Source organism: Mesocricetus auratus, unplaced genomic scaffold (assembly GCF_017639785.1).
Source record: "Mesocricetus auratus isolate SY011 unplaced genomic scaffold, BCM_Maur_2.0 Super-Scaffold_100025, whole genome shotgun sequence".
Lineage (NCBI taxonomy): Eukaryota > Metazoa > Chordata > Mammalia > Rodentia > Cricetidae > Mesocricetus > Mesocricetus auratus.
Genome location: NW_024429206.1, coordinates 21424155 through 21450000, shown reverse-complemented (window position 1 = coordinate 21450000; position 25846 = coordinate 21424155). Strand labels below are relative to the sequence as shown.

At 43.5% G+C, this 25846-nt stretch overlaps 1 protein-coding gene across 2 annotated transcripts in view; it reads left to right on the top strand.

Annotated features, from left to right (window-relative positions):
* The window catches only part of Galnt17 (polypeptide N-acetylgalactosaminyltransferase 17), a 397683-nt gene that overhangs the window by 139033 nt on the left and 232804 nt on the right, over positions 1-25846 (top strand). For both annotated transcript variants that reach the window (XM_040731689.1, XM_040731690.1), the window contains exon 2: positions 13288-13471. In XM_040731689.1, the coding sequence (XP_040587623.1) occupies positions 13288-13471 (184 nt within the window). The remainder of the gene's footprint in view (positions 1-13287; positions 13472-25846) is intronic.

The following is a 25846-nucleotide window of genomic DNA, read 5'->3' as shown; positions in this document are numbered from 1 at the left end:
GGTGAACTGCCGGGAACAGTGGTCCTCAACCTTCCTAATGCTGAGACCCTGTAATACAGTTTATGGTGACCCCCAACCATAACATTATTTTCATTGCTACTTCATATCTAATTTTGCTACTGTTACGGATCATATTATAAATATCTGTGTTTTCTGATTGTCTTAGGTGACACATGTGCAAGGGTCCTTTGACCCCCAAAGGGTCACGACCCACAGGTTGAGAACCACTGGCCTGGAAAACATACCAGCTAAGCTGCCTGGGAAAGGCAATCTCCTGAAGGCTATACTGTGCTTCAGGTCCAGTTTTATGAACTATCAACCACACTGGGGTGGGTTTTGGTGACGCAGCTGTCTTTGAATCATTGTTACTGTGAGTAACCTCTCACCCACACTCCTGTAAGTCACTCATTGGTTCACCAAGTTGGACTTTGGTGGTATATGTATTGTGGTTGGTCGCTTTTATAGGGTGAGTAGATAGTTGTTCATATCTCCCTAGGGATGTTGTCCCACAACACTTCTAAGTTTTGTTTACGTTTTGAATCTCAACAGAATGTTTTAAGTCATAGGAAATGGCAGGAGGTATTTGGAGGCTAGACCCTTGAGAACTGAGAAGGTATTGAAGGTGGAGCTAAAAATAGAAAGAGGGACAGAGGCAGGTGACTTAGTGGTGGGTGCATGAGGCCCTGGGTTCAGTCCCCAGCACTGACATACCACACACACACACACACACACACACACACACACACACACACACACACACACACGAAGAGGAGACACAAGACACGGTATCATGCAAAGACACTGTAAAGAGAGCTATTTGTGAACCAGAACGGCGGTGTGTCACTCATTTCCTCACTGCTGTGAGGAGACACCAGATGAAAGCCACTAAGGAAGTGTTTATAGCTGAAGGTTCGAGGATGCAGTCCATCACGGCGGGGAGGGTGTGGTGGCAGGAGCATGGGGCAGCTGGTCACATTTCACCCACAGTCAAACAGACAAGAGATGAATACTGATGCTCAGCTGTTTTTTTCCTTTTGATTTGGTCCAGGACCCCAGCCATGGAATGGTACTGCCCTCATTCGGGGTGGGTCTCCCTATCTCAGTGAACCCAACGTAGAAACTCAGAAGTTCTCAGAGATGACTCTAGATTCAACTTGATGACATCAACTGTCACGATAGCCCAATTTAAGCTAAGAACGGTGGCACACACCTGCAATCCCAGAATTAGGGAGCTAAGGCAGGAGGATCATGAGATTGTATCCAGCCTGGGCTACATACTGAGCAGCTCTGGGTCAGCCTGAGCTGTATAGAGCAACTTAAAATGGTCAGAACCATAGAAAATGAAAACAAGACCAGAATCTGCCAGCACCTTGGGCTTGGATTTCAAGTCTCATGCTGGTTGCATTTTGTCAACTTAATAACAAAACTAGACATACCTGGGAAGAGGGGATCTTAACTGCAGAATTGTCTCCATTATACTCTCCTGTGAGGCCCTTCCTTGATTAATTATTGACATGGGAGGGCCCAGCCCATTATGAGCAATGCTACCCCAGGCAGGTGGTCCTGGATGCAAGCTGAGCAAGTCACAGAGAGCAGGCCATTAAACAGCATTCCTCCACGGTTCTTAGTGCTGCTCCTGCTTGCCTTCCTGCCCTGACTTCCCTCAGTAATCGACTGTGATAGGGGTATGTAAGCCAAACAAAACCAAGGCAAGCCTCTGTAGCCACGAGATACTAACAATACCTTGGTTCAAACCAATACTATTCAGTTATTGTAGCCCAAGCTGACTCTACCATCACAGGACACTTAATAACACACGAATATCAGGATACAGTTTAGCCTGGGACCAAACAACAAAGATAAGAAGCCAGGTCATGGTAATAACTTAGATTGATAATCCAAAAGCAAGTTTAATTTTAAATATTGTAGAAGACTGCTGTGTAGATGAAAACAAGTGATGTTATTTTAAATATACCCTTGGGAGCTATTGTATAGAACACACTGCACAAAGAGTGAGTGCTTTATTCTTGGCAGAGTGCAGTACAGTAGGTATTGTTCTACCAGATGGAGGTACCCAGCTGGCTGCTCTGCCCTTCCTCCCAACTCAAGAGTCTGTGTTATACCTTAGATGCATTGCTGTCCTTACACACGAAGGAGAGTTTGTGTAGTTTTCTTACACCAAATAGCAATTGGTATAGTTGGTTTTTTTTAATTTAGGAAGTTTGTTTTAATTTTTAAGTGTGTGTGTGTATGGTGTGTATGTGTGTGTGGTGTGTGTGCATGTGTGTGTGCACGTGTGTGTCCACAGAGGCCAGAAGAGGGTATTGGATTCCCTGATGCTGGACTTCCATGTGGTTATGGGCCACCTGATGTGGGTGCTGGGAATCAAAGTTGGGCCTTCTGCAAGAACAACAAGCACTCTTAACTATGGAGCCAGTTGAATTCTTTTTGTTTGCACATGTTATTTGTGCATACATGTGCATGTGTGTACAGCTGCACATGCACGTGTATGTGTCTGCACATGGATGACCTCAGGTATTGTTCCTCGATGCTGTTTATCTTTGTGGGTTCTGCCTATTCAACTAGGTTGGCCAGTCAATGAGCCTCCAAGATCCACCCATCTGCAGCTGTCTAGTGCTGGAGTTGCAAGCATTCACTACGATGCTCAATTCTCTTTTAAATATGGGTTCTTGGAATTAAACTCAGGTCCTGATGCTTGCACAGCAAACATTTTACCAACTGAGCTATCACTGCAGCCTCTATTTGCATTTTCATGACTTCATGTGATATATTAAGGCTAATATAACCTTCGGACATCACGTCTGGCAAGCTGGGTGGATGCAGGATGGAAATGTCAGGATCACCATCATAATGCAGTTGTCAACAAAAGTCAAGATTACTGTGCTAATATATGAACTGGGGAACTGATGATCTGACTGAGTTCATGAAGCAATTCCAGCAGATTTCTATCGTGTCAGCAGGAGATTTCGGTGTCAGTCTGGAGCAGTGGTCCCCAACTTCCTAATGCTGTAACCCTTTAGTGTAATTTCTCATGTTGTGGTGACCCCCAAGCATATAATTATCTTAGTTGCTACTACATCATTACGATATTGCTACTGTTATTAGTTGCAATATAAACATCTGATATGCAGGATATCGAAGAATATGCAATCCCCAAAGGGATCAGGACCCACAGGTTGGGAACTGCTGGCCTAGATCATGGTGATGTATTTCACCAGCCTAATATACAGAGCACGCATTCACTTCTTCACAAACTTGCTTTGATAACTCAGCAACTCATGCATGTGCATAACATACATGTGCTTACTGTGAACCAGGCTATTGCAAGACACAAAAGGGTCATTCCTCTTTGCAAGAGCCCTTTTCCTACTTGAGTGACCACCAAAGGCTAATATACCATTTGTTTGAGACTGAGAATTCTGTTGAGATTTCCACTGCACATTAGAGCACATTTTGATAGTCTAGATTGGCTGGTGTTCACAAAGGATGGCAAGCTAGGCCTACTGTTGTGGGCCTGTACTTGCCACTTCTTGGGAGGCTGAGGCAGGAAGATCACAAGTTCCAGAGCTGCCAGGTCTAAATGGTAAATTCAGGTTGGACAACAACTTCGTAAGATGTCTCGAAAGGTAAAACAAAGGCTGGGAATGTGTCCATGGTAGAGAACTTGACTAGAACCCCCCCAGTGAAGGTCCAGGGGCATGGCTTCTTTGTAGAGTGTTTGCCTGGTATGCATGGAAATCCCTAGCTCTAGTCCCCAGTAACCCTCAGTTCAAGTGGGGTCATTGGCAGTTTGTAATCATCAGGAGGGCATGGGATAGTTTAAACAAAGAATGCAATAGAGAGGCACGTTAGACAGCACTGAGAGTCTATTAATGAGCCATTCCCAGTGTGTGGACTCTTCAGGGCTGTCCTCCATAGGCCACAGCACAGCACAAGTGAGTGCTAATCAAATGAAAATCTTGTCTGCATGCTAGAAGACTCATTCTGTAGATCACTTTGGGAGCTGAGAGTGGTAACTTGAGCAAGAGATGAGACACTCTGAGCTTCTCCACGTAGTATAGCACAAGTGGAGAAGAGGGAGTGTGTCAAGAGAGTTGGGAATGAAGAGACTGCTCAGCAGTGAAGAGTGCTTGCTGCTCTTCCAGAGGACCTGAGTTCAGTTACCAGCACCCTCACTGAACAATATCAATTTTAACTCTAGCTCTGGGGTATCCAATGCCATCTTCTGGTCTCCTCATGCACTGAATTCACACACACACACACACACACACACACACACACACACACCACAAACAATCAAATGAAAAAGCAAGAAAGGGGAGATGTATACATGCTGACACCTGGTCCTTTTTGACACATGGTATGACACATGCTCATAATTCCATCACTTTGCAGCTGAGGAAGGAGTATTGCTATGAACTAGAGTCTAGCCCAGGCAGCATAGTGAGTTCCAGGTCAGCATGGGCTACAGAAAGACTCTATCAAAAAACAACAACAAAAAAGAACGCAAACAAAAAAGAGCCAACACAGCAAACAAACAAACAAAAGGACCAAAGAAACCAAAACAAAAAGGTACGTTTGGGATTGATACATAAAATAAGATCGTTTCTAATTTAAATAAAATACATATCCATCATATATATATATAGTGATGTATCACAACAGATTCTACAGAGAAAGACTGGATGTAACCTAAATGGCTCAGTGGGAGAAATGGAAAGAGAGGAGAGGAGTGATCCCCAAGTGAGGGAAGCTATGGGATATACACATGCTTAAAGAAAAAAAATTGCTGTAATGAATGCAATTGATATGAAATAAATGAAAAAATTTAAAAAGTACTTTCGGACTGGGGGTTATAAAGGTAGAGGCCCTGGGTTCAATCCCCAACACCAGAATGAAGGAATGTCTATTTGAGTTGAGTAAAGAATTTTAAAATATTTTACCATATATGCATGTGGAGAAAGCGGATTAGAATAAGACACTCTCGGGTGTGTTCAGTCTGTGCAGTAAAGTGTCATTTGCTGCTGTGTGTATAATAGACTCTTGTCAATTGAATTAATTATCACTGTTGTTGGTATCCAGAATGTTGCTAAACTCTCTGGCAGCAATATTTCCCGACTCACTTATCTGTGTCATTGTCCCTCCATCTTAATTATCGGAGCTATTCCTTATGCTTGGTAGCTAGGACAGCAAGTCCCATTTCTGGCATATTATCTATATTTTACCTCAATTTGTTTTTATTTTGTGTTTCTGAGGCAGAGTCTCATGTATTCCAGGCTGCCTTCAAACTTGCTGCATGGTCAAGGATGACATTGAACTCCTGATCCTCTTACCTCTACTTACTGAGTGCCAGGAGTAGCGGCATGCATCTCGATGGCTGGTCTATATGCAGCTCTGGGAATGAAACCTAGAGCTTTGAACGTGCCAGGAAAACACTCAACCGACTGAGTTCCCCCGCCTTTACTGCAATTATTATTCTGGCTTCTGGAAAAAAAAAGGCTTCTCATAAAATAGTGGAAATTGGCCAGGAATAAATGCGGAATTTTTGTTATTAAGCACACAGCTGTGATTTCCATGGTCTATCGCTTTCCAAATGCTTTAGTGTAGGTGGGATCTGTCTGGAGTTGGGACTGATGGGGCAGTTGAGTCTCTCCTAAAGAAACTCCTCTAATCTGTGGAATCCGACTGGAACTTGACATGTTTGGCTACTCATGTAACCATGTGAGTGTGTGTGTGTGTGTGTGGATGTGTGTATGCACACACATGTATTAGGGTATGTGGAAGTGTGCATATATACATGTGTGTTTATATAGATGAGTATGAACATATTTTTTGTGTAGGGAGAGTGTGCATGCATGTATGTTTGTGTATATGTGTGTACAAATGTGTCTGTATTTATGACATGAGTGTATACAGATGTTTTAAATTGTGTGCGTGTACACATTCTGTTCTATCTGAGTAACTTTGTGAGCTGCCAGGGCACTGGATCACACTTGCTATGGTCTCTAGTCTGGAATTTGTGTTTGTTCTAAGTCTCGTTCCTATTTCTGGAAGAGTAATGCTAGCTATGGTAAACACATAAGTTTAAACTGCAGTCCCCAAGAAAACAATGTCCTCGATTGCATGGAGGGAGGTGATGATTTACACTCTGGGCTGTTTGTTTTTGCTGCTACACTGGAGCTGTTGTAGCTCATTTGGAATCTATGACCAATGTGGACTGGGAGGATTTATTTTTCACTAAGGAACTATAAAGCCCTTGGACCTCACAGGATTTCTGGACCCTGCAGGATAGACGAACCCAATCCATCATCTATGTGAAAGTAATCTCAGAGGGCTGGGGAGGATTTTCAGTGGGTAGAGTGCTGATCTAGCATGCAGGAGGCCTGGGTTTCACCCCAGCACCACATTAACCCAGTACAATAGTGCAGGCCTGTGATCTCAGGACTCCAGCAATGGACACAGGAGGCAGAAGGCCACTGTTATCTTTTATAGTGTGGTGAGTTCGAGGCCAGCTTAGGAGACATAGGACCTTGCCTTAAAAAGTAAGATGGTCCCTAATCTTAATAGAAGGGAATCCCCTCCTTCCTTCCTTCCTCCCTCCCTCCCTCCCTCCCTCCCTTCCTTCCTCCCTCCCTTCCTTCCTTCCTTCCTTCTTTTCTTTTCTTGTTTTGTTTGTGTAGCCCTGACTGTCCTGGAACCTGCTCTGTAGTCCAGGCTGGCCCATAGATCATCCAGTACCTCCTTCCTGAGTGCTGAGAATGAGGATGTAAGCCTCCATTGCCCGGCTTTCTTTCTTATTTTTCCCCCTCTAATATTTCAAAAATTTAAAGATTTTAGTGTCAATTTTACTGCTTCATGTTTGGTAAATATCTGAGAGAAAGAAATCCCTGGGGCTGGTGAGATGCCTCAACAGGTCAAAACAGTTGCTAAAGTTCCATCTCTATGATCCATGTGGGGGAAGGAGAGAATGGACTCCTGCAAGTTATCCTCTGTCCTCCATATGTGCCCCATGCCATAAGCATGACACTCACATGAACCAAATAAAGAGATGTTGCAAATAAGCTTAAAAAGAAATAGTTTGAAGTCCTACCTCCCAGCAAACCTATGTGATCACACTAGTATTGACTGTGTTTGCATGGCTGTGATCAGAGTATCTGCAAAACCAACCTAGGGCAGGGAAGATTTGTTTGGACACCTGATTTCAGGGGGTTATAGGCCATTGTCACTTAGTCCCATTTGCACAGGCAATGTGTTGTGGTGGTGGGAGCATGGACAGACAGTGTTTCACTTCCTTTCCAACAGGAAGCAGATCGCAAGAGGTCCCCAGATCAGTTACAACCTCCAAAGGCATGTCTGAAATGACTTCCTCAAGCCAAGCCCCTCTTCCTAGAGTTTCTAGAACCATCAGAAACAGCACCCCCAGCTGGGAGTCAAGCATTCATCACTAACAATCCTCCTGCCTCAGCTCACCACAGGGCGGGGGGTAGCAGGTTCACTTATAGTCTTGCCTGGCTTTTTACCTGGGGACAAAGATCTGAATTCAGGTCCTCCAGCTTACACAACAAGTATTCTAGTCTACAGACTCATTTCCCTGGCTCGGTTTATATCTTTTGAAAAAAAATAAACTTTTTTCTTACTTTTGTGTTATTCTAGGTTAATCTTACTACCCTTTATTATCTTCTAGACTTAAGGAACAATGATAATAAAAACCAATAGAAACCGGAGAATTGGCTTGGTGGTTAAGAATGTGAACTGGTCTTCTATAGGTCCTGAGTTTGGGTTCTAGTACTCATGTTGGGTGGCTCACAACTAACTCTGTAACTCCACTGCCAGGTATCTGATGCCCTCCACTGGTCTTCACAGGTACCGGCACTTTTGTGTACATACCTACACAGATGCACATACTTAACAATTAAAGGATGATGGAGAGATAGATAGCTCAGATAGTAAAGGCATCTGTCACTAACCTGGCCAGCTGAGTTCAGTCCTTGGAACCCATATGGTAGAAGGAAAGACCCAACTTTCATAAGTCGTCCTATGCCTATGACCTCTACACCCCCCCCACACAAACACATACAAAATGTGTGTGTGTGTGTGTGTGTGTGTAGTTTTTAATTTTTAAAAATTAAAAGAAGAAGAAATTGGGCTTAGAGTGCAGCTGGGTGTGATTGCCAGCTAGCAGGCACAAGGCTCTGAGTTCAAATCCCATCACCTTTCCCAGAGAAGGTAAATTGTAATGTATAGTACTGTATTTTTTGTATTTTCCTACTGTTCCATCTTCCAAATAGGAGACACATCTTCAATGCCAGTTTATGTAGGTTGCATTTTATTCCCCTTAGTAAAATGTCCTTATAGTCTTATTGGTTATCGCTGGAACCGATGCAATGTTGTTGCTGTTATAAATAGGTTCAACATTATATATTCTGGTTAGTTATTGTGGGAATACAAAGCTCTTGATAACACTAGATCATTACTTCTTCCACCCGGGCATCCTCACTGAGAGGCAGCCTTGCTTCCTACTTTTTTCCTTTACCCCCCGGGGGACACTTTCTTCCTTGATAGGGCTGTCCTTAGTGCCTCTAATGCCCTTTCTGCAGCACCCGGCTGGCCTTTTTCAAGCTTGATTTCTCTGTGACATTCATTAGTGTCCATCCTTCTCTTTATGAATATAGATGCATTATTATATTCACTCTACTTTTAGACAACTTTCTCAGGGCTAGTTAGTGTGTGTGTGTGCGCGCGCATATGCATGTTACTGTGTGTACATGCATGCAAATGCGTGTGGATAACAGAGGTCAAAATCAGATGTTCCTATAGAGACAAGGTCTCAGCTTGGAACTGATCAAAAAGTCCAGGCTGACTTGACAGTAAACCCCAGAGATCCTCCTCCTATAGATGTGATCCACTATGCCTGGCCTTATAAATGAGAGTTCTAGGGAGAAAACACAGGTCCTGCTATAATGCTATAATGGGCCCTTTTGGAGTAGAAGCATTTCTAGGTGTGTGTGTGCGCACACGCTTGCATGAGTGTGTGTGTGTGTGTGTGTGTGTGTGTGTGTTGATAACGACAGTCCACTTGACAAGATCAGGAGTCACCTGGGAGACACACCTCTGGGCGTGTCTGTGATGAGATTTCTAGACTAGGTTAACTGAGGAGGGAAGATCCACCCTAAGTGTGGGGAGTACCATCCCACTGAATGAAGTCCCAGACAGAACAGAACGGACAAAGTGAGCTGAGCACAGCATTCATCTCCCTCTGTTTCCTGCGGATGCCAGGCCACCAGCTGCTCACGCTCTGGTCACCGTGCCTGCACCTCTTGGTGGACTGTCCCTCAGTCAGGATAAACCCTTCCTTCCTGGAGCTGCATTAGTCAGGAGCTTTGTCACAGCTGTGAAGAGGTGACTAATACAGCGGGGTCATCTCAATGGTTTCCAGTGGAAACATTCTGGCACAAAGACTGACGAGCCCTTCATCCATGCACTTGAACTCTTACTTGTCTTTGTCGGTGGTTTCTGGGAGCTTGCTAAGTAAACACATTAAAATCCTGAGGAAATTTGTGCTGCCTTGTTGCGTCTCTCTGGCAGATGAAATTGGGGGGAAAACACGTGGACCACAAAATATTTAATTCATAGTTGTCACATTGTGCTGGGAGGCATGGTGGGGGTTTATTGTGTGTATGTGTGAAGTTGCTAAGTGGGAGTCTTTCATCCTGGGAAGAAATCATGCCACAGGGGAAGAAAAAAAAAAGAAAGAAAAACATTGCATTAGGAACCAAATTCCCTACATGTCCTTGGTCACATGGGCATGCATTATTAATCTTTATTTTTATGTTACTTTGCATGTTTGTGTGTGTGTGCATGTTCATGTACATGTGGTGGCATGTAAAGGTCAGCTTTGAACATCATTCTTGAGGTGCTATTCACCTTGATTTTTGAGACAGAATCTCTTACTGGGGTCTGGAGTCTGCTGAGATGGCTAGGTTGTGTGGTCAGTGAGCCACACCCCCCGGCTTCTCACTGGGGACTTCTAGGCCAGTGCTCTACCATTAAGCTACATCTCCAACCCCTCACTGAGGAATTCTAGACTGGTGCTCTAACACTGGGCCACACCTCCAGCCTCTCACTCAGGGATACTAGGCAGGTGCTGTACCACTGAGATATATCACCAGGCCCTCCCTGATTATAGACAAGTATGCTACAATTGAGCCAGATACCAGCCCAGCCCCTTTACAATAATAATAACAACAACAACAATAATAATCCACGCTTCCTTTCTAAGTACACTTGCTAAGGGAATGCTTATTTCTACAAATATCTCTGCTTGAATTATTTCCATGGGAAACTTGGATTCCCCTGTGCCATACATCAGCCTTTAGTTAATGACCAGCCCATCTCTCTTTTCTCAGCCGACTGTTTCCATTCCCCCATTAATGCATCTCAGGAGTTCCTTTTCTTGTAAGTTTGGCTCTGCATTTTATACAATTTAAAATAACTTTATTGAGTGTTTTACTGGAAGTTTTTTATATCTAACCTTATATTTTGTCTTGTTAGAAACAGAGTGACTTATCACAAGAGGGCCATGTGTTTGTGGCTTTGTAAGGGTGTTTTACAAATCCCATAGCATTCAGCTATTGAGAGCATCCTGTGATCCCAGCTCTCAGGAGACCTGTGTGTGTGTGTGTGTGTGTGTGTGTGTGTGTGTGTGTGTGTGCATATAAGCTCTATCTATCACTTGTCATCAAACTATCTATATCCCTATTATAGCTACCTAATCTCCTATTGATCATGCATCTCTATATATCTATATTATTTACCTGTATACCTTTCAATCACATATATCTCTACATTTCTGTTATCTGTCATCCATTTATCCGTTGTCTGTCAATCATCTATGTATATATCATCTGTCATCTATCACCTGTCTGTCTTTTTATCAATTATCTGTCATATCTAACATCTGCCATCTGTCTATCCACCATGTATCTATATGTTCATCATCTAGATAGCTATAATCTATCATCTACCTATTATCTATCATATATCATCTATCAATTATCTGTCATCTATCTACCCATTTATTATCTTTAATCTCTATCAACCATCTATTAATCGTAAATCTATGTGTCCACCATCTAGACAGGTATCATGTATCTGTCTACTCTATGTGGTATGGTATGTGGACCACCATGCATGGCCACTTTATTATTTTTATTGCCAAGTGCACAACTATATGCCAACATTACATTTTGCATAAAGAGCCATTGGTTTGAGTTTTGTGTGAATATAGACATTTGTTTTGCTTTGTTGTACACCTAGGAGCTGAGTCCCTTGGCCTTATTATGGTCACTGTGTTTGGGCATGTTGAAGAACTGTTAAATTCTTTTTCATTTTCCATTCCTCTAGTAATGCTCTATCACTAGTGATTTGATTTTATTTATGTATTTTTCTGAGCCAGAAAACTATGTAGTCCAGTGTGGCTTTGAAGTCACACTCCTCCTGTGTCTGCTTCCTGAGTGATGGGACTACATGTGCTCACTGCCTTGCCTTGCCACCAGATAATCTTAAAATCAAAGCTAAGTACTTGTGTTTGACTAAGGAGGCTGTTTGAGTATGGCAAAGATGATGCTATCTAAGTCTTTTTTTCCCACATCAAATTAGACTGAAGACAAACATGTAGGCAAGAGAATATCTCAGCTGGTGGGATCTCTGCTGGGATGGGGATGCTAAGAGCCAAGAGCCCAAGTATGAGAAGGACACACTAAACCATGGGGACCTTCACAGGTTGCACAATGCTGCCCTAGATTGAGCCAAGCTGCTTTTGATTCTGATGTTACATGAATGCATTCCCATTTGTAGCAATGCCTGGAATAGATGGTGCACCTTGGTGTTTTGTGATGCTGAATCTCACAAGACCCAAGAAGAATTGTTGGCTTTGACTTGCCCAGGGATGTCTTCCTATGAAGTTTGGGTTCACTTATGATCAATAACTGCCTACTCTTAAAGCCAAAGTGATCTGCATTCATGCTGTCCGTTGTGGAAATGAAGGACTGGGGGTGAGGCTCAGTGAGAGAGCACTTGTGTAGAATAACCTTGTGAAGGACTAGGGACCTAGACCAGCAGTAGAGTGCCTGTCTAGAAGCCTCCAGAAAGAAACTGAATATGTGATTCAGTGATAAAAGTCTTTTAGTATGTCAGAGGCCCTGGTTCAATTTTCAGGTCTCCAGAGTGTGTGCATGGATGCATGCACGTATGTATGTCTGTGTGTGTGTGTGTGTGTGTGTGTGTGTGTACTAAGTGACTTGTACATTTGCAATCAGTGAGAGCCATAAACACAAATTTTCCTCACTAAATTATTCAACCTCTCACAGCTCTACAGTCTATACCTACTCCTCGAGATCTTTATGGGATACCATGACAAAGAATAGGGACTTACCAACATCCAGAGGGTTGCAGCTTCTTAGAGAGGATTGCTATGGAGTGCTCCTTTGTATATTGTGGTGATCACGCTCATGGGCTTTTTTCTCTTTTCTGATTTACCCTCAAATACTTTGTGTTTTTCTTTATCTCTGAGATGGAATTTAAATAAGACCATTAGGGGAAGAGTCACGTCAAGCTCTGGCTTGCGCTTTTAGCTCACAGGGAAATTAATCTGTTCTTTCCTAGTTCAATCGCAGCAATACTCCCCACCCACCCACCTGCAGCCTGGTGGCTCCCTGATATTTGTTAAGTCTGAGAGATCCCTGGAACCTTCCCCTTCTGCAGACCTAATCTGGCTGTGATTGTCCCAAAGAGAAAGGGGAGATGGGCACAGATAATGCCTACATTCATCCCATTTCTTAGGTTTTCATTTCTCCAAGTCTCTGTGGTCTCTGATTCCATGTGTTTCCAAAAGAAGAGCAAGGGGTTCCTTGTAGATATTCAGATGGGAACCCCAGAGTTCAGCATAGCCTATATCTTTCTCTCATAGAAGTATCCTAAGTCCCACATGAACTGGATACTTGAGGTACAGCCCTAAAATGCCAGCACACAGGAAGTGGAGACGGGAAGATAAGGAGTTCAAGGTCATCCTCAGCTGCATAGTGAGCTCAAAATCAGCCCACTACATCAGCCCCTGCCTCTGGATGCATATTCTCCAAGCACATTTTAGGATATGTAAACTGAGGTCATAATTTTCTGGGTTAAAAATCCTAACTGAAGCTCTTTTGGGGTTGCATGATATATCTAGGAGAGGTGTTTGAGAATAACTCTTTCTCCTCCTCCTTTTAGGGTTATCCAAGTCACTCGGACTCATTGAAGGGTATGGTGGACGGGGCAAAGGAGGCCTTCCTGCCACCCTTTCTCCCTCTGAAGAAGAAAAAGCCAAAGGACCACATGAGAAGTATGGCTACAATTCCTACCTCAGTGAAAAGATCTCCTTGGATCGATCTATTCCAGATTATCGTCCCACTAAGTAAGTTACAGCTGAGCCCTGGCAAGGAGCTGGCTAGCTTTGACTCAACCAATAATATTTTCTCATCTACTTCTAAGCACAGAGGGATCTTCTGTTTAGTTCTGTCTCTTCTATAATCAGTCGATCAAGGGCTTTTGTTGCTTAGGAGGTATTAACTAAATAAAAAGTTAAGGGCTGGTGACATGGCACAAATGATATCGTGCTTGTCTAGTACAGGCTCTGGAATAGAGTCCTGGGTTCCATCCCTAACACCACAGTTATGGTGACACATAGCACCTAATTCCAGCGCTGGAGAAGTGGACCCAGGAGTATCAGGAACTCAAGGACTGAGGTAGGAGTCCAGTCTAGGCTAAGCAGTTAGAGACCAGCTAGAGCTACATGATACCATCTCAAAAAATAAAAAGTACAACTGTTATAAAAGTAACTTTTAAAAAAGTGTAGATTCTCAATACAAAAGGTTTTAAATTTAAAATATCACTATGGTATCCTTACCTAAACATGGTAATTGTTGAAGTTTTAATATTTATTATCTTTTATTTCTTCATCATTTATCAACTATCTATCGATAGATCTATCTATCTACCTATCTATCTATGTATCTATCTATCTATCTTCCTACCTATATCTGTAATCTACCTGTCTATCTGTTGAACTTTATTTTATGTATTTGTTGGTTTTGGAGACAATGTCTTACTGCTTGTAGCTCAGGCTAGTTAAAACTTAATATGTAGTTCAAGTTGGCCTCAAATTCATGATCAGTCATCCTCCCTCAGCCTCCCAACCCCATATTGGGATTACAGACATGAGCCAATTTGCCTAGCATATTGGTAATATTATATATTATCATGTACCAATATATTACAACATTATCATTGGGTCTGTTTTTCTATAGATTATGAGTAATTGATGTATCAGTTTTGTCTTTTTTATTTGACATCATAACATAAGCACGTGTATAAATAAATGTCTGTGTTCCTGTGTGTACACATGCATGTGTAGGGGGTGTTTAGGTATCTCTTTCTACCTTAGTTTTTGAGTCAGGGTCCCTTACTGAATGTGAAGCTCCCTGACTCAGCTTGCCTAGCTGACTGGCCAGTTCTGCCTGCCTTCCCAGAACTGGGATTTCAAGGGCATGATGCTAGGCTTGGCATTTCATGGGTGCTGGGGATCAAACTCAGGTCTTCACACTTTCACAGCAACTGTTTTGCCCTCTGAGCCATCTCTCCCAGCCCCACAAGCTTTTGATATAACTCAATATGATCATTTTGTTCATAATTAGATATTTTAGCTGTTTTCGATGTTTGATTGTCATGTGTAATCCTGATCGATCTTTTCTCATTAGTGTTTATGTATTGATCTGGAATTTACTTGCAAGCTTTGAATCCAAGGAAATATATTGGAGGCTCTAGATTAGTGGTTTTCAACCTATCTAATGCTGTGATCCTTCAATACAGTTCCTCATGTTGTGGTGACTCCACTGCACCCTGACCAAAACAATGTTTTTGTTGCTACCTCATAACTGTAATTTTGCTATTGTTGTGAATCATAATGTAAACATCTGTGGTTTTGGATGGTCTTATGTGACCGCTTCTCTACATCTATATTGTAGCATTATCTTTCAAGGAATTTTAGCGATTCCTTTTTTGTTGCTATTGGATCTTTCTAAATTATTATTCTTGAGAATCTCATATATGTATGCAATGAAATGTGGTCCTATACACCCCCATTTCCAGCCTCAGACTCTCCAAATAATCTCCCTCAACATGTCTCCAACATCATATCTTCTACTCATAAGCTTGTGGGTGTGGGAACATCCACTGGTCCATGTACCTGAAAGAGAGTGACTCGCCCACACTTAACAGCCACCAAATTCCACCGGCTCCTCCACCAAGGTTGGGGTTTGGCACCCCTCCCCCATCCAAACTGCAGCTTTGTCTCTGTTTACTATGTAAGAGCTCACTCTGGTTTCTCAAATCTCCTTTTTCTTTAGATTTTCAGTGTCTCCTTTTTATTCCCATTTAGAATGTGCCCTCGCTTGCAGTAGATTATTTCCTTTTTTTTCAAATGGGCTTTGTGCAAATCAGTTAAGTATCCTGGTTACTGAGAAAAATAAATTCAAGATAAAGAAAATTATCTTAAATGGATTTAAAATTACAGCATTAGCCGAAAAGCCCGTTAAATCTCTCTCTCTCTCTGCCTAATAAGTGCACATTCATTTCGAATCACTAGGAAAAAATATACATCACCCCCGTAGCATGCTATTTTGTCTTCCTGGACTTGTGTTCTCAGAAAACATCTGGCGGTTTTCACTTCCTGGTGCTTTCTGATTAGCCTTTCTTATTTCCATGTTGGCAAATAAACATGGCCCTGTTTTTCCGCTCTCTGATGAGATTGGAAAGGCCTCCCACATGTAGTGTATTAGAAATGGCTCAACTGAACAGATGTCATTGAGCATCTATTATGCACCAAGTGATTGGCTGCACCATGGAGATGGAATCTTGCAAGGGACATAGTCCTCTTCTACTGACTCCTTGACTGGGAAGGGCAGCAGGCAGGCGAGAATGTCCTTCTAGTGCAAGGCGATCTGTGTGGTGTGAGACCTGTCCTCCCAGTGCAAGGTGATCTCTATGAGACCCTGGTGTGCAACTCTTCCTGGTGAGATTAACAAATGTCTGTTCCATCAAGATAGGGAGACTTGTTGCTGTGACAAAATGTCTAATAAGGAGAAACTTAAGGAAGAAAGAATTCATTTTGGCTCACAGTTCAAAGGTGCAGTCCACCATGATGGGGAAAGCATGGCGTCAGGAGTGTGAGGCAGCTGGTCACATTGAATCGGCAGTCAGGAAGCAGAGAGAGATGAATACTGATGCTCACCTCACTTTCTCCTTTTCATTCCGAATGGAAACCCAGTTCACAAGATGGTGCCACCCACATTCAGGGTATGTCTTTGCACCCCAGTTAATTCTGTCTAGAAACTCCTCAGCCATGCCAGGAGAATAGTCATTTGGAATTCCATCAAGAGGGCATTTGAGATTAACCATCCCAGGCACCAATGTTAGACCACCATCTAAATGATTCTACACAATGCTCGGTGCATAATGAGTTTACTTGAGGTTATTTATGGGAGCATGGGTAACCTCCAATGGCAACACTAGCGAAGAAAATGCCTCCCGTCCCCAGCAACCATTAACTGCCAATAGATCCTCAGGGAGGGGTGGGACCTTGTGAGCCTCCTGCCCCATGATGGAACCATTAATCCACCCCACCTAACACCAGTCTCTTGCAGGGAGAACTCAAGGGAGCAACAGCCATGCCACTCCTGGAGAACAGTGGTCCATCGTAGCCATGGCAACTGCGCAAACAGGGTTTAAGTGAAAGGTCTGAGCATCCCTTGCTTGAAGTGATATCCCAAAGCCAATGAAAGCTTGTAGAATACATGGGATGAAATATCTGAAGAGGACAGGAGGATAAGAAGGGACTAGACAAGGGGAACAGCCAGCAAACTTGGGGTGTGGTTCTTTTCTGTAGAAACTCTCAGCATCTCTAAGTGGTTCAGCCTGGTGGAGTGAACCCACATTTACTTCTGGTTCCTCCTGAAGGGGCTAAAATGATGGGAAAGAGGCACAGAGAATGGGATGGAAAGGAAAACTCAATGAGATGATTAGTGTGGTGATTTGAAAGCAATTGACCCCCATAATCTCATAGGGAGTGACACTATGAGGAGATGTGGTTTTGTTGGAGTGGGTATGATCTTGTTGGAGGAAGTGTATCATTGTGAAGCTTTGGCGCTTTGGACTTTGAGGTTTCCTGTGCCCAACTACCTAGCGTCTCAGTAAACTTCCCGTTGCCTGCAAGATAGAGGACTCTCAGTTACAATTCTAGCGCCACATCGGCCTGCACCCCACCCTGCTCCCCGCCATGATGATAATGTGTAGAACCTCTGAAGCTGTAAGTGAGCCACCTCAATAAAATGTTTTCCTTTAGAAGAGTTGCCATGATCTTGGTGTCTCTTCACAGCAATAGAAACCTTAACTAAGACAGCTGGTGACATCACCCAGCAAACACCTACAGGACTTTGGAAGGAGAAAGGATAAGTGGTAATTGGAAGCCAGTTAGAGAAACTGAGACCTAACCTCCCACATGAGATGGGTGGAGGTTCATTTTAGTTTTATTTCTATGGTTGTGATAAATTCCTTGGCTTATAATTCCAAGGCACCATGCATCAGTTCAGGGAATTCAAGGCAGGGACTCAAGCAACTAGTCATATCACATCCATAGTCAAGAACAAAGGAAAATTTATCTAGCTTATTTGCTTGTTGGTGGTTCTCAGTTACTTTTTTATACACCAAGGGCCCAGCCATAAAATACTGCCACTCACTGCCCTTCCACCTTAATGAACAATCAAGACATTCATACACAGACGTGCCCACAGGCCAACCTGATGTAAGTGGTCCTTCGACTGAGATTTTCTTCTAAGGAGATTCTACATTGCCAAGTTGATAGTTAAAACTAACCCTCACCAAATTGTTAGAGCAAAAGTATGCAACCTGATCAGAACCCCAGAGACCAACCGTTGCACTAGCTTTCCAGGGGAGATATGACATGAACAATGTCTCCTCATCCAAGGTAGGGCTATGACACCAGACCAAAGTAATGATTCAGCTGAAGTCCAACTTAGCCAGCTGATGAGTTTATTGGGCTTATTTTCAGAGCCCAGATGGCAGGCTACTTACAGGGGCATGAATGACCCAAAAACAGCTGTGCCACCAAAAACCCACCCCATCCCATAATGGAATGCAACCTCATGGATGCTGCATCATGGAGACCTGCCTTCATCTTCCACTTCCTACTGTTAGGAAGTGCTAACTCCATTGCTATTACCACAGACCTAGCTATCTATCATCTATCATTGTGGTTTTGCCCAAGTTGTTGTCTTAGCTACCAGGGCAAATATTATCTCTACTTCCAAATTAAGACAGGATGGTCATATGATTTCTGGAAGAAAAGTCATATACTACTTCCCACCCGGGATCTGGACAGGACATGACAGATTTTTCTTATGGCTAGATGTGGGTGGGTAGGAGAGGATTGTAGTCATATCCCTACTCTCTGTTGTTCTAGATTCTTTTCTGTTGCTGTGATGAACCATTCTGATCAAAATCAACTTGGGGGGGGGAGGTTTATTTCATCTTACACTTCCAGGTCACAGTTCACCATCTAAGGGAAGAGCTCAAAACAGAAATGCTCGAAACAGAAACCACGAGGAACATCGCACGCTTGTTTGTTGGCATATTCATACTTAGATACACCTGTGTAGAAATGGTGCTGCCCACAGTGGACAGTGCTCTCCTACCTCTGTCAATGAATAATTAAGACATTCCCCCCACAGACACACCCCCACAGGCCAGTCTGATCTGGGTGATCTCTCAATTGAAGCTCTCCTCTCCCCTGACTCTAGATTCTGTCAAGGTGACAATTAAAGCTATCCAGGACACCTGCCTTCACATCTACGTAGCCAGAGCCTGTCCCTGTCATTTACCTTCTGAACTCTGGTTTATAGAGGTAACCTGTGTCAGAATATGCTCAATGGAGAGACTTTTCAGCCTTGTGGCCTCTCGAGGCTCTCACACAGCTGTGTGTAAAAGTTTACAGAATCCACTTGGCAGAACCAACCTAGCTTAAGGAAGAGGCCAATAGATGACAATGGGGGTGACTCAGATGGAGTTTAACTACAGGCATTCCATGTGAATAGCTGTGCTGAGTTGCCCCGACTCTCACCGTGTGTGTGTGTGTGTGTGTGTGTGTGTGTGTGTGTGTGTGTGTGTGATGTGTGTTCAAGTGCATGCATGCGTGTAGGATGCAGGTCAGTCTCCAGCCTCGCTCCTCAGGAGTTTTCCACTTGTTTATTTGAGGCAGGGTCTATTACCGGAACCTTGGCTCACCTGTATTAGGTTGACTAACAAGCCCTAGGGGTCCTCGTGACCTCACTTCCTCAGTGTGGGATTACAGGTGTGCCCACCACTCCTGGATTTCTGTGTGGGTTCTCACGGTCAGACTCGGGTCCTCAAGCTTGCAGGAAAAGCACTATCCTGACTAAATCATCTCCCCAGGCCTACCACACTTGCTCTGAGACACAAGAGATAGACACCCCAGACATTCCATCAAAGATCCCATCTGTTATCAACAAATGAACATAAACAACCACAGCAGCAATAACAACAACAAACAAACAAAACCCAAACCTTAACAATAGTAGAACAAGCATAGACTCTAGGCTTTAAAACTGTAATTGACATCCAGGGATCACAGGATGCTTTGTTTACAAAATGAGAACATTTCTGTTACAGAAATAACCATAATCAAAATAAATCCCATAAGTTTAAAATTGAGCAAAAATAGGCAAGTCTGTGAAGGATTGGAAAATAGCGTTGAGGAAATCATTTGGATAAGCAGTGATGAAAGGAGTTGGAAAAATTGGAGAGAGGAAAAGAATGCAGGTCTGTGTACCTGTATCACCCCTCATACAGGGCTTGGGGAACATGTTAGACGTGGGAGTGTAAGTAGTGTCCGAGCGGGAGGATGGGGAGAAGTGTTATATGGGCTGTCACGTGGGCAGGAGTCGGCTGTTGCCCACATGAGTTCACTGAAGCTGTGGTTACCTGCAGACTATTGAGCCCACAAGAAGTCAAATTCCACTGGGCAGCAGTAAGTAAACTCTTTGGGTTAGAAATAGAAAAAAGGGTAGTGAGGTCCTGTGTGTGTAGGGAGAACATTTCATGTTTGTTACTGTCAAAAACTACCCTGACCAAGAGCAACTTGGGGGAGGCATGTTTATTTGATTTACAAGCCCTTCCAGGCATGTTTATTTGGTTTACAAGCCCTCTGTCACTGAGGGAGGCCAAGGGGGGAATTGAGGCAGGCTTGCTTATTATTTCACACGGCATTGCCTCTTATCAAGACACTTGCATCACAGCCAAGACGTACAGAAGAAACCGTGAAAGGATGCTGCTTGCTGGCCTGCTCACATGGCTTGCTCTGCCTATTTTCTTACCACCCACACTGAGCATCATCAATCAAGAAAATGCAGCACAGACTTGGCTACAGGCCAATCTGGTGGGAGCATTTTCTCAGTTAAGGTTTCCTCTTTCCAAATAGCTCTAGCTTGTGTCACACTGATATAAGACTAGCCAGCACACCAAAGAAACAGTAAAACCACGGCTGAGGAGATGCCTCAGTGTGTAAGCATAAAGACCCGAGTTCAGTTCCCCAGCACACGCCCAGAGCTGGAAATGGTGGCACACACCTGTGACCGTATGGTGAGGGAGTGGGGACAGAAAGCCCTCTGGATTTTCCTCATCAACCAGTTGAGATATTCGCTGGATTCTGGATCCAGTGAGAGACCCTGTCCTAAAAACCAAGGTGGAGAATCAAGAAAGAAGACATTCAACATGGATCTCTGGCTGCCATCTGTATCTGTGTACTTTTACACACACGTGTGCACACACTGGGTTGGTTTTCTTTTCTTAAATAAATACCAGACAAAAACAAGACATGGCACCTCAGTCATTGTTGTTCACAAAAATAAGGAATACAGAAGTGATACGAAATAGTTTATGCTCTGGTTTAATAAAATAAAAGTTCAATTAAGGCAAAATAAAAGTCTGCAGTATTTCAGTGAAACTGTAATAGAAATGTAATTATGTACACATACACATATATATACATATATACATATAATATATATAAACATAATATGTAAGCTGGCAAGAGGGTTCATGAAGTACAGTTACTTGCTGCCAAACCCAGTGACCTGAGTTTTATTCCTGCAGCCCACCTAGCAGGAGAGAAGCAGCTCCTGCAAGCTGTCCCCTGATTTCACACACACACACACACACACACACACATACATACACACACACACACACACACACACACACATACACACACACACACACACACACAAATAACTGCAAAAAATAAAGATAAATATTATATGCAAGAAAATTAGATACAGTGAGGGAGGTTGAAACTTTACTCAACGGTGCTAGACCGTATTCTCTTGTCTATTTTTGGAAGCTCTTTGTGGGATAAATCTGAAAGTGGAATTTGGGGTGACTTGGAGAGTTGCCCAGGGGCTATACAAGATAAACAAAGTTACCCTTTGCAAGTTCTGAGCATTACACAAAAAGTGACCAAATTAACCTGTGTTGTCTGCAAATTAGCTCCCCCCTGTCAAGGAGTGGCATGGGGCTTACCCCTGGAATAAGTTTCTGTGAAAATGGGCGATGGGATCCTGGGGAGAGAGCTGCCTGGGGTTAGAACATCTTTTCTCTTCTAAGGAAGTGGTCTCTCAGTGGGCGGCGTCCCATGTTAAGTCCCCCCAAAAGCTCTCACAAGGGTTGTGTTTGGGGAGTGGATTAAAGTAGATGGATTTCATTATAGTTTTAAGTGGAACTCCAGTTGTTTTAATTCTAACTGCACTTGAGAAAATTGTTTTCCTAATAAATATGAATGATTTCCTAGGTAGTTGCAAAATTAACCCCTTGCTTGTCAAATCTCGTTCCAGAACTTTTTTTCTCTCTCTTTATTTGAATTCTGCAGATCTTTTTCTATGGCTTGGACAGGTACTTTAAATTCGTCTGATTCTGGAACTGTCAATCTTTCCTTTTTTTTTTTCATTTCCTGAGTGCTTTAAAGCCAAGGAAGATAGCATCCCTCCCGGTGCTTATAAATATTCCATCCCGGTTTTGTCTTCTCTGATTGTCTTACATTTCACCCTCCATCCACAGAGAATTTATTGCAGAGTATGACACAGGTTTGTGAGCTTTTGTTCCAAATATCTGTACATATTTATTTATTTTTACAAAATGGCCTTTTCAGAGTAATTTTGTAAGCCATCCCATTTCTCTCCTTGGGAGGAGGAGAATGCATTGCATTTGATGTTTTTTTTTCCACACAAGTGGTTTATTTTCCAAGTTGTCCGTGTATTTTTTTTTGGTCCATATCTCTCTCCTTTTTTCCTTTTCCATTTTTTCACTTTAAAATAAATTATTAAAAATGGCTGCATGACTGATGTCCCCTGGGTGCCAGAGAGGAGCAAGCCATGGCTAGGTCTGGAATGCATCAAAGAGGGTGGGAGGGCACATGGACTGTTTAAAGTGCTCTGGGCCAGGTCCAGAAAGAGAAAGATAAGAGACGGAGGGGTCTTGGGAACAGAAGGGCCCTGTAGACATGACCTTATTTTTCCCGTTGTGCTTTATTTATGTAGTTCTGTATTCAACACAATAATCGTGTGCTTATGGAGTGTGGGGTAATAATTGGATGCATGTATATGTGATGATCAAATAGGGGTAGCTGGAATTTCAGACTCGCTAAACATTGCTCGTGTCTCGATGGGACCCACAGACTCCTGTTTGCAGGCTCTTTGTGAGAAGTGTAGCGAGCCAACCACTCCTGGCCGCAGTGAACCAGCGAGTCTGCATTGTGTGGAGGCAGGGCTGGAAGCCAGGGCCTCATGCATGCAGGCAAGTGCTCTGCCAGAGAGCTGCATCCCCAGCACTTCTGGTGGCATTCTTTAGAGTGCTCTCTCTCTCTCTCTCTCTCTCTCTCTCTCTCTCTCTCTCTCTCTCTCTCTGTGTGTGGTCAGAGGACACCCTCAAGTCTTGAGCCTCAATCTTTACCTTGTTTGAGGTACAGTCTCCTACTCTTCACCTCATTTGCTGGCCTTGGGGCTTCTGGGAATTCCCATCTCTAGCTCTCATCTTTGCTGTGGGTACACTGGGGTTAATGACAGGTGCTGTAATCTAATACTGAGCCACACTCCTAGTCCCACACTGGGGGATTCTAGGTGGGTACTCCATCACTGAACCACACCCTTAAACCCAGTTTTATGTGATGTCTGGGGATTTGAACTCAGATCTTCAGACACATACAGCAGCCATCTCTTTAGCTCACTTGACCCAAGTTTTCCTTTCATTCATTAATTTACATTTGCATCTTGGTGCATGTGTGGAAGTCAGAGGATAATTTGTAGGTGTTGGCTCTCTCCACAATCTCCATGTAGGTCTTGGAGGTTGAACTTGGGTCACAAGCCTTACCATCTTCCCCAATCTCTTTGGTAACCACATTTTTATTCCTTATTTGAAGGGACTACATCTATGTATAACTGAGAACATGCACTATTGGCCTTCCAGAATCTGGCTTATTTCTCTTGACATGCTGTTTTCCACTTCCATGCAACCATTAATAGAATTTGATTTTTCTCTGGATGCATAATACTCCACCATGTAGATATAGCACATTGTCTTTATCTGCTCATGACAATGCATAGCTAAAGTTGATTCCAGGTCTTGGTCCTCTGCAACAGCAGTAAGTGCTCTTGACTACAGAGCCAACTTTCCAGGCCTCTCCTACATTTTCTTTTAGTATATATATGTTTTACGTTGAAGCTTTTGAGCAATTTTCAATTTTGTATGTGATAAGAGAGGGGACTCTAGCTTCATTCTTCTGCATGTACACAGTGACACCCACTGAAGAGGTCATTTTTTTCTCCAAAGTGTATTTTTGACACTTCAGTGGACAGGTCAGGTGGGCCTGGTGCTACAGGCCTGTGCATCCCAGCTGCCCAGGGGCTGAAACAGATAAATAGAAAGCTCAAAGCCAGACAGGGTTACAAAGTGAGTTCTAGACCATATGAGAAAAAAATAGTAAAACTTTGTCTCAAAATAAAAGGAAAACAGGGTTGGGAGTGTGGCTCAGCATCTGCTTAGAATCCACTAGTGAGGGGCAAGGGGTAGTACTTAACCTTAGAGTTGTGTGGCATGTGCCGTAGCTCTGAATTCCATCTCCAGAACTGCAAAAGAAGGGTGAGGAGGAAGAGGAAGAAAGACTTCCACAGAACCAACAAAATGCGAAAACTAACTGGGTATGAATGAAGAGGTCCATGCAGAAGTTTCTAGCTTGAAAGCTGAATTCACATCTGTGGCATTGGAGACTGAGTTGCTGGTTTCCCATGTAAAAAAAAGCAGGCACAGCCATCATTCCCTAGTGTAATGGTTCAAGCTTGGGGATGTACAGTGAAAGTGGTTTTCCTCATTGGGTGTAAGGATCCTCCCATGGTTCATATTTCCCGGAGAAGATGGCACCTCTGCTTGTCCATGGTTTCCCATAGTTGCAATTTCCTTGAGATGACCAATATGTCTGAGTGAGGTTGGTGACTCCAGCATCCAGCCAAAGCTTTACAATGCTTAGATTTTATCCCTTGTCCTGATGTACCATTCAGGTGGTGCTGTATTTGCTGTCTGGGTGTTCAATTATCCCTAATCTGGAGGAAGGACCACCTTGGTACAGGGAAAACTGTCTGTTTGTTAAAGCTGTTGCTGAGACTTCTGTACAGACTTCCCCTGCTCAGTGTGTATGTGTGTGTGTGTGTGTGTGTGTGTGTGTGTGTGTGTGTGTGTGATTGATGAGCAGTTCCTGCTGCTGTTATCTCCAGTTTCTCATTTATCCTCCTGTTTAATAAATCCACAGGTCGGGGTTCTTCAGAATTCATTTTGCTTCACCAAGAAAGGGTCTTCCTTTTATTTCCTCCCCCCTCCCCCACAGATTCTAGCCAATAATATCCCATCAGTGTCCGTTTTATGCATGAGTGTGTGAGGCATCTGTACAATGTCATTGTGCTGAGCATGGGTGAGCATGGGGGAGCATGGGTTCATGCAGGTCAGGGTCTGGACCAAGCACAGAGGATGGAGTCCTACAAGCACAGGCAGTGCGGACTGGTTGCTTGTCTCTTAACTGTGGCAAACTCCTGGCAAATGCAATCAGAGGAGGAAGGGCTTATTCTGACTCATAGTGGGAGAGGACCATGTGTCATGGCGAGGGAGCCTCGGCCACAGGAATGTGAGGGGGCTGTTGCATCCAGTTGGGAAGCAGAAAGAGATAGATGCTGGTGCTCAGCCCACTGTCTCCTTTTTATTCATCCTGGGGCCCCAACTCGTGGAATGGTACCCATACATTAAGAGTGGGTGTTCCCACTTCAGTTAGCCCAGTCTAGACACTCACTCACAGACATGTCCAAAGGCTTGTTTCTATGGTGATTCCAGAGTTTGTCAAGCTGACAACCTCTACTGCCCAGGTATTTTCCATAGCATCATTGGGCCTATGTGGGTTGTAATGCTGTTTCAATGGGATGAAACTTTCCAGACTTTCCTCCCATGAAAGGACATGCATAAGCCGGGCGTTGGTGGTGCACGCCTTTAATCCCAGCACTCGGGAGGCAGAGGCAGGCGGATCTCTGTGAGTTCGAGGCCAGCCTGGTCTACAGAGTGAGTTCCAGGACAGCCTCCAAAACAATACAGGGAAACCCTGACTCGAAAA